This window comes from Chelonoidis abingdonii, chromosome 2 (assembly GCF_003597395.2).
Source record: "Chelonoidis abingdonii isolate Lonesome George chromosome 2, CheloAbing_2.0, whole genome shotgun sequence".
NCBI classification, from domain to species: Eukaryota; Metazoa; Chordata; order Testudines; family Testudinidae; genus Chelonoidis; species Chelonoidis abingdonii.
Window position 1 is genome coordinate 182604486 of NC_133770.1, and position 12526 is coordinate 182617011.

The following is a 12526-nucleotide window of genomic DNA, read 5'->3' on the forward strand; positions in this document are numbered from 1 at the left end:
TCTGAGCTCCACGAGCCCAAGTCCACTGACATGAGTCAGCTGCAGATATTTTACTGCGGTGTAGATTTACCTTATAAAGCATGTTTTCTAATCTTTTAATCATTGTTGTGGCTCTTCTCTGAATTCTTTGCAATTTATCAACATCTTTCTTCAATTGTGGACAACAGACCTGAACACAGTATTGCAGCACTAATCCTGCCAATGCTAAATACAGAGGTATAATAAACTCTGTATTCCTACTCAAGATTCCCTTGTTTATGAATCCCAGGATCTCATTTAGCTCTTTTGGCCATAGTGTCACCCTGGGAACTCACCACGACGCCCTGTGGGATCACACTAGAAACACACTTGTTAAATGATCATTCCCTGTCTGCAGTTACATTTTGAGACCTTCATTTAGGCAGTTTTTAATCCATTTAATGTGCGCCATGTTAATTTTCTATCATTCTAATTTTTAATCAAAATGTCATGCAGTACCAAGTCCAATGCCTTACAGAAGTCTAAATATATTACATCACTACTATTACCGTTATCAACCAAGCATATGATCTTATTTAAAAAAAGATGTGAAGCTAGTTTGACAGGATCTATTCTCCATAAACCCATGTTAATTGGCATTAATTGCATTACCCTTTTAACATTCTTTATTAACAGAGTCCCATATCAGCCATTCCATTATCTTGCCCAGGATCAATGTCAGGCTGACAGGCCTGTAATTACTCAAGTCATCTCATTTACCCTTTTTTAAAAAATTGACACAACATTAGCTTCTTTCAGTCTTCTGGAACTTCCCCAATGCTCCAAGAATTATGGAAAATCAGCATTGATGGTGAAGTGAGCTCCACAGCCAGCTTTTCTAAAATTCTTGGATGCAAGTTATCTGGACTTGGTGATTAAAAGAAATCTAACTTTAGTAGCTTCTGCTTAACATCTTCCAGAGCTACTAATGGAATGGACAGAGCGTTATCATACAATATGATTATATCATCTGTTTTCCCCCCAAATACAGAACAAAATATTTAATACTTCTGCCTTTTCTACAGTATTATTGATAATCCTACCATTTCTATCTAGTAATGAATTGATACCATTGTCAGGTATCTGTTTGTTCCTAATACATTTTAAAAACTCCTTATTATCACTAACTCTGCAGGCCATAAATTTTGATTTATATTAATTACTATCAATTTACCCTTTCTTCCATTTGTTATACTATATATAATATAAAATATATATTTTTAAAAGCAGCCTTCGCTTCCCCTTTAAACCAGGTCAGTTTGACTTTCTAAAACTACTTAAATTTTCCCCAGAACTTCAGATACTCTTCAGATATCAATGTCTTGTTATGACATTTAGCACTATACCATACAAGTTTCAATGGTGTGTATATATAAATGGCAAAAATAACACTTTTCCTGCTATGGTTTGGGTTTTCAAAGGAACCATGTCTAAGGGAATTAGGCACCCAAATCCCTTTTGACATTTGAGGACTCCATTAAGTGCTTCTGCAAATCTCAGGATATAAGTTTAATTAAAATTTTTCACTAAATGTAACTGCAGCTTCTGAAGGGTTTATCTGGATGCAAAATTGAAATTATACCCTACTAGGGTGCTAAAGTGTCTCAGAAATGCCAGTGAGGGGTGAGTGGAATGGTGCTGGCTGCATAAACACATAGCAGTTCACTTTACTAACACTGTTTATTACAGTATCTAGTATGTAACCTAGATTCCCCTCTTTTTTTTTTTTTTTTTCTTCATCAGGTTATTTGCAAATGCAACAGTGAAGGTCAGTGATTTTCCACATACTTTTATTCTGCACGTCTCAGTAACCTTTTCTTTGTATTTTTTTTTTAAAAAAAAAGAGGGAAAATAGATCTTGTATGAGTAAGAGTTCATCAAAAGCCACATGTATAACTATTTACAGGAAATTTTACTGTAACATGCAAATAAGAGTATTAAACCTTTTTAGTAACTATTGGGATATGCTGAGAACATGTACCCTTGCTAGTGCTACAACTAAAATGAAATATTTTCTTTCAAATTGTTGATAGTAAGTAGTTAGCTTGTTACAAGGTAAATGGTATTATTGAAATGGGTTTAGTATAGTCAAAATCCTCATGTTGTGTCTGTCCCCCACCCCTGGAATGAAAATAAATATATTTATTTTTTTTAAAAAAATCATTTGCTACTGAAAATGGCTGTGTAGTTCTATAATTTGGCTGTGTCTAGAAAGTAGAATTCTGGGTTAATAAGAATTTCAAAAAGGAATTATAGGGGTGGGTGGGTGTGTGCGTGCACACACACTATATATATTATATGGGGGGGGGTGTATATGTGTCCCCATGGAATAAGAGATAAGTTGCTTACTCTGCCTTAAAAATAACAGCTAGAAGCAGAGGAGGAAACAGCATTATTCAGAACATGCTTGTCTAATAGCCTGGTCTACACACTTTTTGGATCAATTTAACTATTTTGGTTATAGGTGTGATTTTTTTTTCCTACTGAAATAGTTACATTGGTACAACTCCTCTAGCATGGGTGAAGTTATAGCTATATACAAGTAACTTCTATCTGAATAGCTTATTCCCCTTATCATGTAGAAAGCCCCCTTATACTAGTATAACTGCATTCAGACTAGGAAGTTGTACTGTTTCAACTATACTGGTATAGCTATTAGTGCAATTCTATGTGTAGACAAGCCTTAAGCCAGATGTAAAACTTTGACTGTTCTCCTAGGAAAGAAACAGTTGCTGGATTCATTCTTACCTGACCTAGGACAGCTAGTGACTGAAACAAATGTTGGCTGTGCACTTCGGCAGGAGGTGAGACTCAGATGAGAATACAAACTACAAATATATGTCAAATGTTTAAAAAAAAAAAAAAATTCCCCCCCCAAAACCCACCACCTTTTAATGGCTTATTTCTCCTCTTCTTCTCTATACTGTCTCTTTCCACCATCTTCCCTCCCATCCCACACCCACACCCCTCTCCAAAAAAGGCTTTGAGGACTCTGAACTCTATGCTGGACAGTGTACCACGAGAAGAGAGAAGAAAATTTCCTATGTCTGAAGAAATGTGTTCGCTTACGTGAGTATCTCTACAGCAACTGTAACATTTGTTGCAGCGAGAAAAGCATTTAGTTATGGGGTATAACTTGCTTTTCAACAATCTGAGGCCATAATCTATAAATAGAACTTAATTGGTGAAAAGCTGATGGATTGTACAAGTGTGGATAAAAGTTGCAAGCTTTTCATTTTATTTTAATGAGTGGTTGCACTTTTGTTCAACTTTATAGTAAAAGGTGTTGTGGTTTTTTTTTTTTTTAACTGTCCATATGCTTTGAATGGATTAATATGGAAGGAAAAAACATTAATGGATTATGTTGTTTCAGGAAAGATCTGGCAAAAACAATTCTGGAGGTTGGTGGTAAGAAATACTTAGTCATTATTTTCATGAATTGAAGCTCTTTTCCCCCTAAAATCCCTAATGAATTGTTACTTTGTTATACTTCACATTGTGTTTTTAACTTTTTGAACAGGATTGTTGAGGAAAATAAAAATTAAGATGAAATGTATTTTAGGACCTATTCATTCTTGTACCAAAAAGCTACTAATACTGACTTAAACATACTCAAGTAATTAAATAGTAGGAAAAGATATGCTCAGGTACAGTAAGTCAAAACTGAACTTGTGGGAGATCAGTGTCAGGTGTTAACATTTTTTTCTGTTATCCTGGTAAGTGGTTAAGAAGTCCATCTACCTGTTAACAATTTAAAAATAAAACGTATGTGTTTCATCTGTTTTGTCCAATATATTAGCTTTGACCGAGTAAATAATGTAAATATAGATCATAGCCTTTCTCTGTAAAAACAGCATTTTTGAGGTATCTGTGTTTGGCAAGTGAAATAACAGCCATAAGGAGTTTTGGAGGTGGTGAAGTCCTCTTCCTTTTTACTTTATGGAATGTCTCCCAGACACTCATGCACAGAGAGTTAACAATGCACTATAACTGGTTGAATAAAATAAAGGGACTGTATGAGATCTCAAAACAGCTTGTGATATTTTGCTTTTGGCTTTTGTCATCACTGAATCAAAGCACTAGCTTCTTAGGATAAAATTTAATGCAGTGGGCTGATATTCATTAAGCCATCATATTAACCTTCTGTTTTTTCTGAGGGACACTTCTATTCTTGTATTTATCACATGTAGATTATGACCTTCAGGTTGCTCTTTCGGAAGCACTATGTAGACTGATAACAAAAAAATGGAGGGATGACCTTGTTCACAACTGGTTTGAAGATGATTATCTTGCTGAAGCTTTCAAAGAGATAAAGGATAGAGAATTTGAGACGGTAAGGGTCTTTATTTTGAAAACAAAAATTGACAGTTCTATATAGGGGTTAGTTTAATCTAGGTTTAGTATATAAAGTTCCTGATAATGTCGAAGAGATGTTTTAATGTCCTTGTAAGAAATTTGGTTCAATTACATTGTCATTAATTGTATTAACATGAGGTATCCTTCAGTATGCCGAAGAAATAATTTCATATTGTTAGCATTAGCAGAAGTATATAATCATATTTATTTAAAAATATTAATTACAAAATAGAACTAATCACCTGGAATAGAGGCTACAAGAACAAGTGTGTGTTACAGTTGTGCCTTGCCTTCTTCTTACACCAGACCTTATACAGTTAAATTTTTTACTTTAGGACCAGATTCTCACAACCCTACTTCTTAAATAGTCCTAATGTGAGTATTATGTGACTCACTGTAAGTAAGGACAGCTGACTCAAGCCATTTGGATCATGTCATCTGCTATTAGATATGTCTTGTCAAGCCTACATCCAAATATTCCATCTTGTCAAGCCCTTTTTTTAAACTTGTGCTCAAGACTTCTCCACGTGCATTTTCTCATTCCAGAGTGGCCTAACTTATTCATCAAAGCTTTATATCAGAGCTAAAATGCCCTTTCTCACCACTAGAAAATGAATGTAGTATAGAGAGTTACAGCAGAAGGAGGACAGATTATGCTAAAATGTGTGACCATTCTACCTAGGCATGTAACATACCCTCAATTCAGTGAAGTCAAGGAATGACAAAAACATAACAGTAACATTCTTTTCTGTAAAGAAAATTGCTCAAATAGAACATCAATATAAATAACCACGAGGAATTATTTTTTAAATGACAAGCCATTTAGTGTTGTCTAACAGTTCATGAAAACTGAGCAGAAGCTTAATGTAATATGGTACATATAATTTGAATAGGGAGTTTTTTCCTATTATGGGTCCAATCCAACTCCCACTGATTTTCAGTGGTAACTAAACTAAGCCCCTTAGTGAACATTCATTGGACCTATGATGTTACAATATGTTCTCTTCCTTTGAATTGTTCCTCGTCTCTCAAGTGTTCCTGTACTGATTTGTGTGGTTCCTATGTGGGATTTAACTAAACTGGGTTTGAATCAAGTGATAGCTCCAACGACACTAACAGTTTGTTTTTGGATCATTCGACGGTGATCCTGTCGATGGTCTTAGTCACCACACTATTATTTGCCCAACAAAATATTGCTTACAAGTGTAAACAGTAACTAATTTTTTTTTTTTTGTAAGCAAGCTGTCCTTTGTTTTGAAGGACTGCAAAATTCTCAATCAACTAAATGATAGACTTGGGGATAAAAAAAGGTAAGTTCTCCATGGTGAACATGGAATGTGGTATCTAGCCTGCTGGACAGTCACAGTGATTGGCAGTCTATACTATTTGGAAAGAAAAATGCAAACCTTTGGTTATGTGGTGTGTAAATTGCAACATGTCTGTAAATGAGTGGTTAATAAACCCCTTTTACAAATCTTGCATTTATTTTGTGGAGAGAAAACTTTCCATCTAAACACCTAAATCATTTATTATGTGTTTTCAACCCTCAAAGTAAGTATGAGGTTATGCTAGTCACATCACTTAATGCCCTTCTGAAAGGTGCTAAGAAACTGCACGATGAGGGAGGTATTCTAGCTTATTTCAGCTCTCAAAAGTCTGTTGCTAGATTATTAAGCTACCATAGGGTTGAATCAGTTTGGTTCAGTTGTCTCCTGTTAGTGCACAAGTGGCTCCTATAATTATCTAGCCTTTTTCTCAGTCCAGTGTTACACACCAATGTGACTGAACTACTGATACTTCCCTTGGAAGATAGTTAGTTTGTTTACTCTATTTAGATATTAATAAAAGAAGGCACTGGGATAACTTTATTCTTTTCTTTCATAAGTTAGTATTCCTTCCTTTACTGCTGTTTATAAATGAAATGGTGGCCCACAGGTCACACATAATTTTCTAAAGTACACATTTTAAAACTACCAGTGGGTTACCTTACAGTTGAAAAAAAATTATTAGAGTTGATCTCCTCTACTAAGAGAATGAAGACCCAATACCTGCATAGTATCTGCCTAAAAGGATATTGCAGATGCTTAAAGGAAAACAAACTTATTTGATTGCTAGAAAAAATAGCTTTTTGATCAAAAAGTCTAAAGAGACTTAACCTCTCATTCAGGTTTTTGGTTTTTCATTTAAATTCCCATTCTGACTTTTTCAGGAGCAATTTATTATGTTCAAGTATGCTTCTTTTGCAGAGTTTATTCATTTCCCTGCATATCTGCTTTTGCTGACATGGAGGAGGTAAGTGTTTTTTATGTACTGTGGAGCATTTTTTATACTGTTACTACACTGTTAAAAATGGACAAAATAACCTCATGTGATTAAAAGATATTTAGTTCTGCATCCTACAACCATGTGAAGGGAATGCTCCTGTATGTTTGCTTTGCTAAACTGCTGTTTTACCAGTTTTTCCATTTTATTGTCTAGTTACCTACTATTTGTTTCAGCCAAATAATAAAGAAGCTGAATAGACTGGATCTCTCTTAAAGACCATGAAATGAATCACCTGTGTTTTACTACAGGAACTAGGAAGGGAACAGGAAGGAAAATGGAGATTGCCCTTGAACAGTTCCTCCCAAAATGGGTGTCAGAGGGCAAGGTTTGCCTCCCTACCCCACAGAACAGATCATAGGCTAGCATCTCACCCTACAGATCCACATGAGGATCCCTATATCATGGCTAGGTTTCACAGTTCTTTATGTAAGCGGATGTTAAATACATGGCACTGTGCTCCTTAGAAATTTATCAAACTAACCTAAGTAACAGAAGTATTAGTCTGAAGAGGCAACCATCAGCTCTGCTTAATAAATACTGACAAATACATAAGACTTCCTAGAAGCTTGAACAAAACAATCATGCAGTATTTGCTTCAGTCTTAAGTAAACATTATTTTCCCTTGGCTAATGTACAGCAATTTTCTGGTTCTGCTGGCATTATAAGTCAGTTACAGGCTAGTAGTTCACCTCTTCATACCATTTAGAAACAAATTTAAGTGGTCACGCTAAGGATAATTCATTTCTAGTTAAGCTAGTTAACACAGTTGAGGGCACCAGTACTGTATTTTTGTATGGATTCTTCTGGAAATAATGGCAATGGTTGTTCCATTTCTTAAGGTGAAGAAGCCATCAGATGAGAAATTGGAGGAGTTTTGGATTGACTTCAATGCTGGTAGTCAGAGCGTGTCTTTCTACATAGACAGCGCTGAGGTAAACACATCCTCTGATTACTTTTTGATTAGGCTAAAATATTTGAAGAGAATTCACTCCCAAATCCTTTTATAGGGTACTCTTTGGGACTCAGTGAGGCTGCCAACGGAAGTGGTCAGTAGTTACAGTCTGAGAGGTAAGATTATACAAAGGATATTATCTTCACAATCAAAAGTAGCCAAAAGAAACTGCAGATTTATATTCATACCTTTACACTGAACTTCCAAGAAGCATCCAACAGGATTGCAATTGCCAAGTGTAGTCAGCTGCTAACACATGAAAATTTGCAACATAATCTGAGGTCGAGAGTCTAACTCATAAAACTTTCATTGTGTTTTTGGCTTTATTTTCTGCAATATATTTAAATAAGAATTGAAATTAATCCATTCAATCCATTCTAACAAATAGCATGTTTTTTAAATAACTTCCTTTAAGTATTCTGCATATACATAAATGTCTGCTGCTATGAATACCTATCATGAAAATGTATGATCTTCCCCATGGGCCCAATGTAATGCTAACTGAAGTCAATGGAAAGACCTTCACTGAGAGGGAGAATGTGCCCTGAAAGGCTTTTTTCTAAGGCTAACCTAGCAAAGGGTACTTTTTAGGGATGTACTAGATTCTGTCTAACATAGCTAAAATAGAGATCAAATATGTGCTGGGATCATGAAGCAATAAATGCTAATTTGGGCCTCCCCCTACTCCCATGGATATAATTGGCAGTTCCCTAACATTGGGGGCAAACATGGATCCTTGACACACAGACTCCTAGCTGTGATGGTGAAGAAGATGGTCATGTTTGTGGCTTAGCTGCTACATTTTAGATACACAGGCGGCAAGGCTGCAGAAAGGGCTCACAGAGAGACTCTGTAACCTTCTGTGTGGTATAGAGTTTAGCTCCATGAGGGCTGTGTCATCTAAGTGCACTGGTTGGTTTATGGAGAGGCCCAGGACATGGATATAGACTTAGTTGTATCCTATAATGAGAGGAGGATAAAACTTGGTGCATACTCAATGTTTATTTACTTTTGAAAAGAGTGACTGTCTTGGTGTGGGAAATCACATGCAAATTATTTCAGTGATATACTAGCACTTTCTGTGTAATTCTAAAGCAGATTCTAATTTCCTTTTTTAAATAGAAGATAATGGAGAAAAGATAGTTAAAATATACATGAAGAACCCTACTATGATCAATTGCAAAGAAGTAACAAAAATCAAAATTCACTTCAATACCAAATTTGATATTTTAAATACACTCTACGAAGTTTTGGGAAAAGACAAAATGATGGCAAGTATTAGTTTTTGGCTTTATTTTATAATCATTTACAGTCATAAGACTTTTTTAAACATCCTGGTTCACTTTTCAAATGCGTTGGTTGAAAGTTTAACTAGCCCTGAAGATCTTGGCTATTAGATTTAACCAGAGAAGGAGTGAAATGTTTTGTTCCCTGTTTTGATGCTATGGAAAAATCTTTCAAGCCTTCTTAGTATACTATGCAGTCTTTTTCTTGTCTCCCCTACCAAGGCCAGGTCTAAACTAAAAAGCTCTGCTGGCATAGATATGTTGGTTTGGTGTATGGGAAAGCCCCCACATCCTAGTCAACGTAGTTATGCCTGCAAAACCCTCAGTGTTGACAGCTATATTGGCAGACAAACTCCTTCTGTTGGCATGCGCTGCATCTACGCTAGGGAGCTTTGCTGGAATAGCTATACCTGTCTAGTTGAACCAGCAAAGCCTCAGTAGTATAGACTAGTCTTTAGTCTTCTACACTAGAAATTCAGGTTGTGTCTACCTAGTCTTCCACCAGAATACTGGACGTGAACTCAGGTTAAGGCTGATGTTGTCTGTACTCTTACGGATATCCGTAATTAAATGTTCCTTCTCCTTCTGATGTTCAGTAACTGTCCATATGTAAGTTAGATGCTGTGGCACTTTGACCAAAAGGGAAGACATTCCCCACCCCTTTAAAAAGTTCCTTTCTAATGCCCAAAAGAATGGCTGTGTTTAGAAGGTGAGGCCTTGAGCTACTACTGGCTGCCTAATAATGGGTTTGTTTACCTGCATAGTTGATTCAATACAAGTTTTTAAGTTTATCCTATTACTGCGCTTTGAAATACATCATTCTATTCAGATAAATGGGTAACCTAAAAATACAAATGTGTTTTCTTGTTAGCTCATAGCGTAAAATGGACCATGACATGCACATTGGGAAAAGAGAAGCTTGTGGGTCCTGCAACATTCAAATATTCAGATGAAAGTAAAAAAACTATGATCATACTCCTGTAAACTAATGAAACTCTATGGGCAAGGAAGGAAGACAGACTGACTTTGTTTTTTTTTTAAGTACTTGGAAGAAACTCACATTATGGAACCCATAGAAGTACCTAAATACCAAGGGAATAAAGATGTGTGGTGAATGAGCATACTTTTATCCTGGCCGCAGAGTAAATGATTTCCAAGTATTGACTACAGTAATACCCTGAGAGCAGCAACATTATATGTCACTAGCATTATTCAATGTTTTGTTACCTAAAATATTTCTTTGTAGGAAATTGGGTTTCTTGGATAAAGAATTGTGGTTGTGTAGTGTTTGTGTTTTTCATAGAATATCAGGGACCTCAGGGGGTCATCTAGTCCAACCCCCTGCTCAAAGCAGGACCTATTCTTTTTTTAAAGATAACAGTAATGTTAGATTAGTTTACACCAACAGATCAAGACCGATAACGAGGATCTCATCAGCACCGAGGAACAAACAAAGCAAAATGGAACACGTGAGTTTTTAAAAACCTAGATTTCTTGTAGCTTATGGAATTCTAAGAATTATGAATGACACCAGAAAATGGCTATTCTCCAGAAAGCATCAGCAGCTGTAGAGATTTTCACTTTAAAAAGTAACTTTCTATATAATTTCCATAGCGATTAGATCTTTAACAGTGGGAACTGAGGTACTGTTGCTGAAGTCATACAGCCACATTGAAAATGTCTCAAGACAAAAAGCAACATTAATGAAGAGGATCAAAATTGCAAACAGGATTTAGTATCTGAAGTAGAATTTATGCCTTAAAAATCTCTCTCTGAAAAATGGAAGACTCAAATATGAAGTCTTAGCATTAGTCTCTAAAATGTAAGTTTTCTATGAATGAGAAGACTGGGTAAAACTTTCATAAGCTCACTTTGGGACTTATCCTCCAAAGTCACCTAGGCACCTCAAAAAGTTTTACCAAGTCATCTTCGATAAGAACACCAGCAAGTGGTTTTTGGGCTTCCTTTTGTTTCCAGAGCTGCAATGTTTTCTTACAGTTCTTATGGTTTTGTTTTTTTTTCTTCCCTTGGAGACTTTTAATGATGCTGAGTCCCATGTATTTTCAAATTAAATCCTGGTTCCAAACTTTGAAATTGAAAAATAAAGTCTTCCTAATCAAATCTTAAAACTGTAGACCTTTTCATAACTCACCTTGCATATTGAACCCATGGGATGTCTACTTGTTTTGACAAGTAAATCTGCCTCTTTGATTTTGTTTGTATAATATTATATGGTGAAATTCAGAAATAATGCAAGTAGTTATACATTAGTAAATTGGGGCTTATCTTTTCTAGAAAACTAGGTCATGTTAAAAGACTACCTTGAAGTCATACTAATGAACATATTAATCACATTTTTGCAGTCAATATTGACAGGTACAAACTTTTTAACACTGTGTCACCTGGACTTGGGTAAAACCGCTAGTTTCTGTTGGGTATACCACGACCCGTTGATAAGATGTTAAACATGACTTGTCCTTGTTCACACTAACTGCAAAGGCTCTAACATGACCCAATTTTCTAATAAAAACTAGACTGTGGTGCTGTCTTTATATGCTAATGGGGCAAAATACTGCAGGAAGGTTTAAGACAAAGAAGGCACCACAGTTTTGTATCCTCTGGGTTGCTTTTTCTCCTACAATATTCCTTAATTACCACCATTCATGGTACTTCTGGATTTAATTGACAAAATTTGCAGCAAATCTCTTAGGCAGCACTCTCACTTTGGTGTAAAACATAAAGGCAACTCACCACTTTCCTATTAGCTACGGTGATGCATTGATGCCACAGTTAGAGCATCAGATATGCCTAAGGCTGCTACTCAACTACATTTTCTAGCTCCAGTTATCTGAGACAATAACTAGCACTGGTTTAGTAGCTTTTCCCACATCTCCCTGCCAACCTTGCTGCTCCTAAATCAATCTGTTACTGAAGGTCCTCAAATTCAGTGGACGCTCAGCTATGTAAAGTGGACAGCAGGTAGATTAGAAGCTGCAGCTGTTCATTCTTTCAAGTATCAGAGAGGTAGCCGTCTTAGTCTGGATCTGTAAAAGCAGTAAAGAGTATTGTGGCACCTTATAGACTAACATATGTTTTGGACCATGAGCTTTTGTGGGTGAATACCAACTTCGTCGACGAAAGCTCATGCTCCAAAACATCTGTTAGCCTATAAGGTGCCACAGGACTCTTTGCTGCTGTTCATTCTTTGTCTATCTGAAATACGCATGAAGCCAAACCTCACCAAAATAGATACCCCTTAAGTATTTGATCACCCAGCTGCTCCATGGAATGTATTTGTGGGGTTTAATGCCAACTACAGAACGTTTGGTTTGATATTTGCAGAATAATAGCTCAGAGAGGACCTAGCCATGATTTATGGGAAGAGTTTGGTCCCATTATTCTGTGCATTGTACAAACATAAATTATAGTCCCTACTCCAAAGAGCGTATAGCCTGACGAGAGACAAAGGTGTAGAACACAGTGGAGAGGTAGCAGGGGGAAGACAATACCTACCTAGTTGTTTCTATTGACTATGTGTTCAATGTGGAGGATTTGTATGTTTTTTGTTGGTCAATATAATTTAGAAGAC

At 36.1% G+C, this 12526-nt stretch overlaps 1 protein-coding gene across 1 annotated transcript in view; it reads left to right on the top strand.

Moving 5' to 3' along the window:
• Positions 1–12526, top strand: part of SYCP2L (synaptonemal complex protein 2 like) — a 57135-nt gene that overhangs the window by 6951 nt on the left and 37658 nt on the right. Inside the window, exons 6-16 of the mRNA XM_075062013.1 lie at positions 1762–1786; positions 2737–2822; positions 2999–3087; positions 3392–3426; positions 4209–4351; positions 5635–5684; positions 6621–6666; positions 7539–7631; positions 7707–7767; positions 8774–8922; positions 10346–10406. Of these exons, the coding sequence (XP_074918114.1) occupies positions 1762–1786; positions 2737–2822; positions 2999–3087; positions 3392–3426; positions 4209–4351; positions 5635–5684; positions 6621–6666; positions 7539–7631; positions 7707–7767; positions 8774–8922; positions 10346–10406 (838 nt within the window). The remainder of the gene's footprint in view (positions 1–1761; positions 1787–2736; positions 2823–2998; positions 3088–3391; positions 3427–4208; positions 4352–5634; positions 5685–6620; positions 6667–7538; positions 7632–7706; positions 7768–8773; positions 8923–10345; positions 10407–12526) is intronic.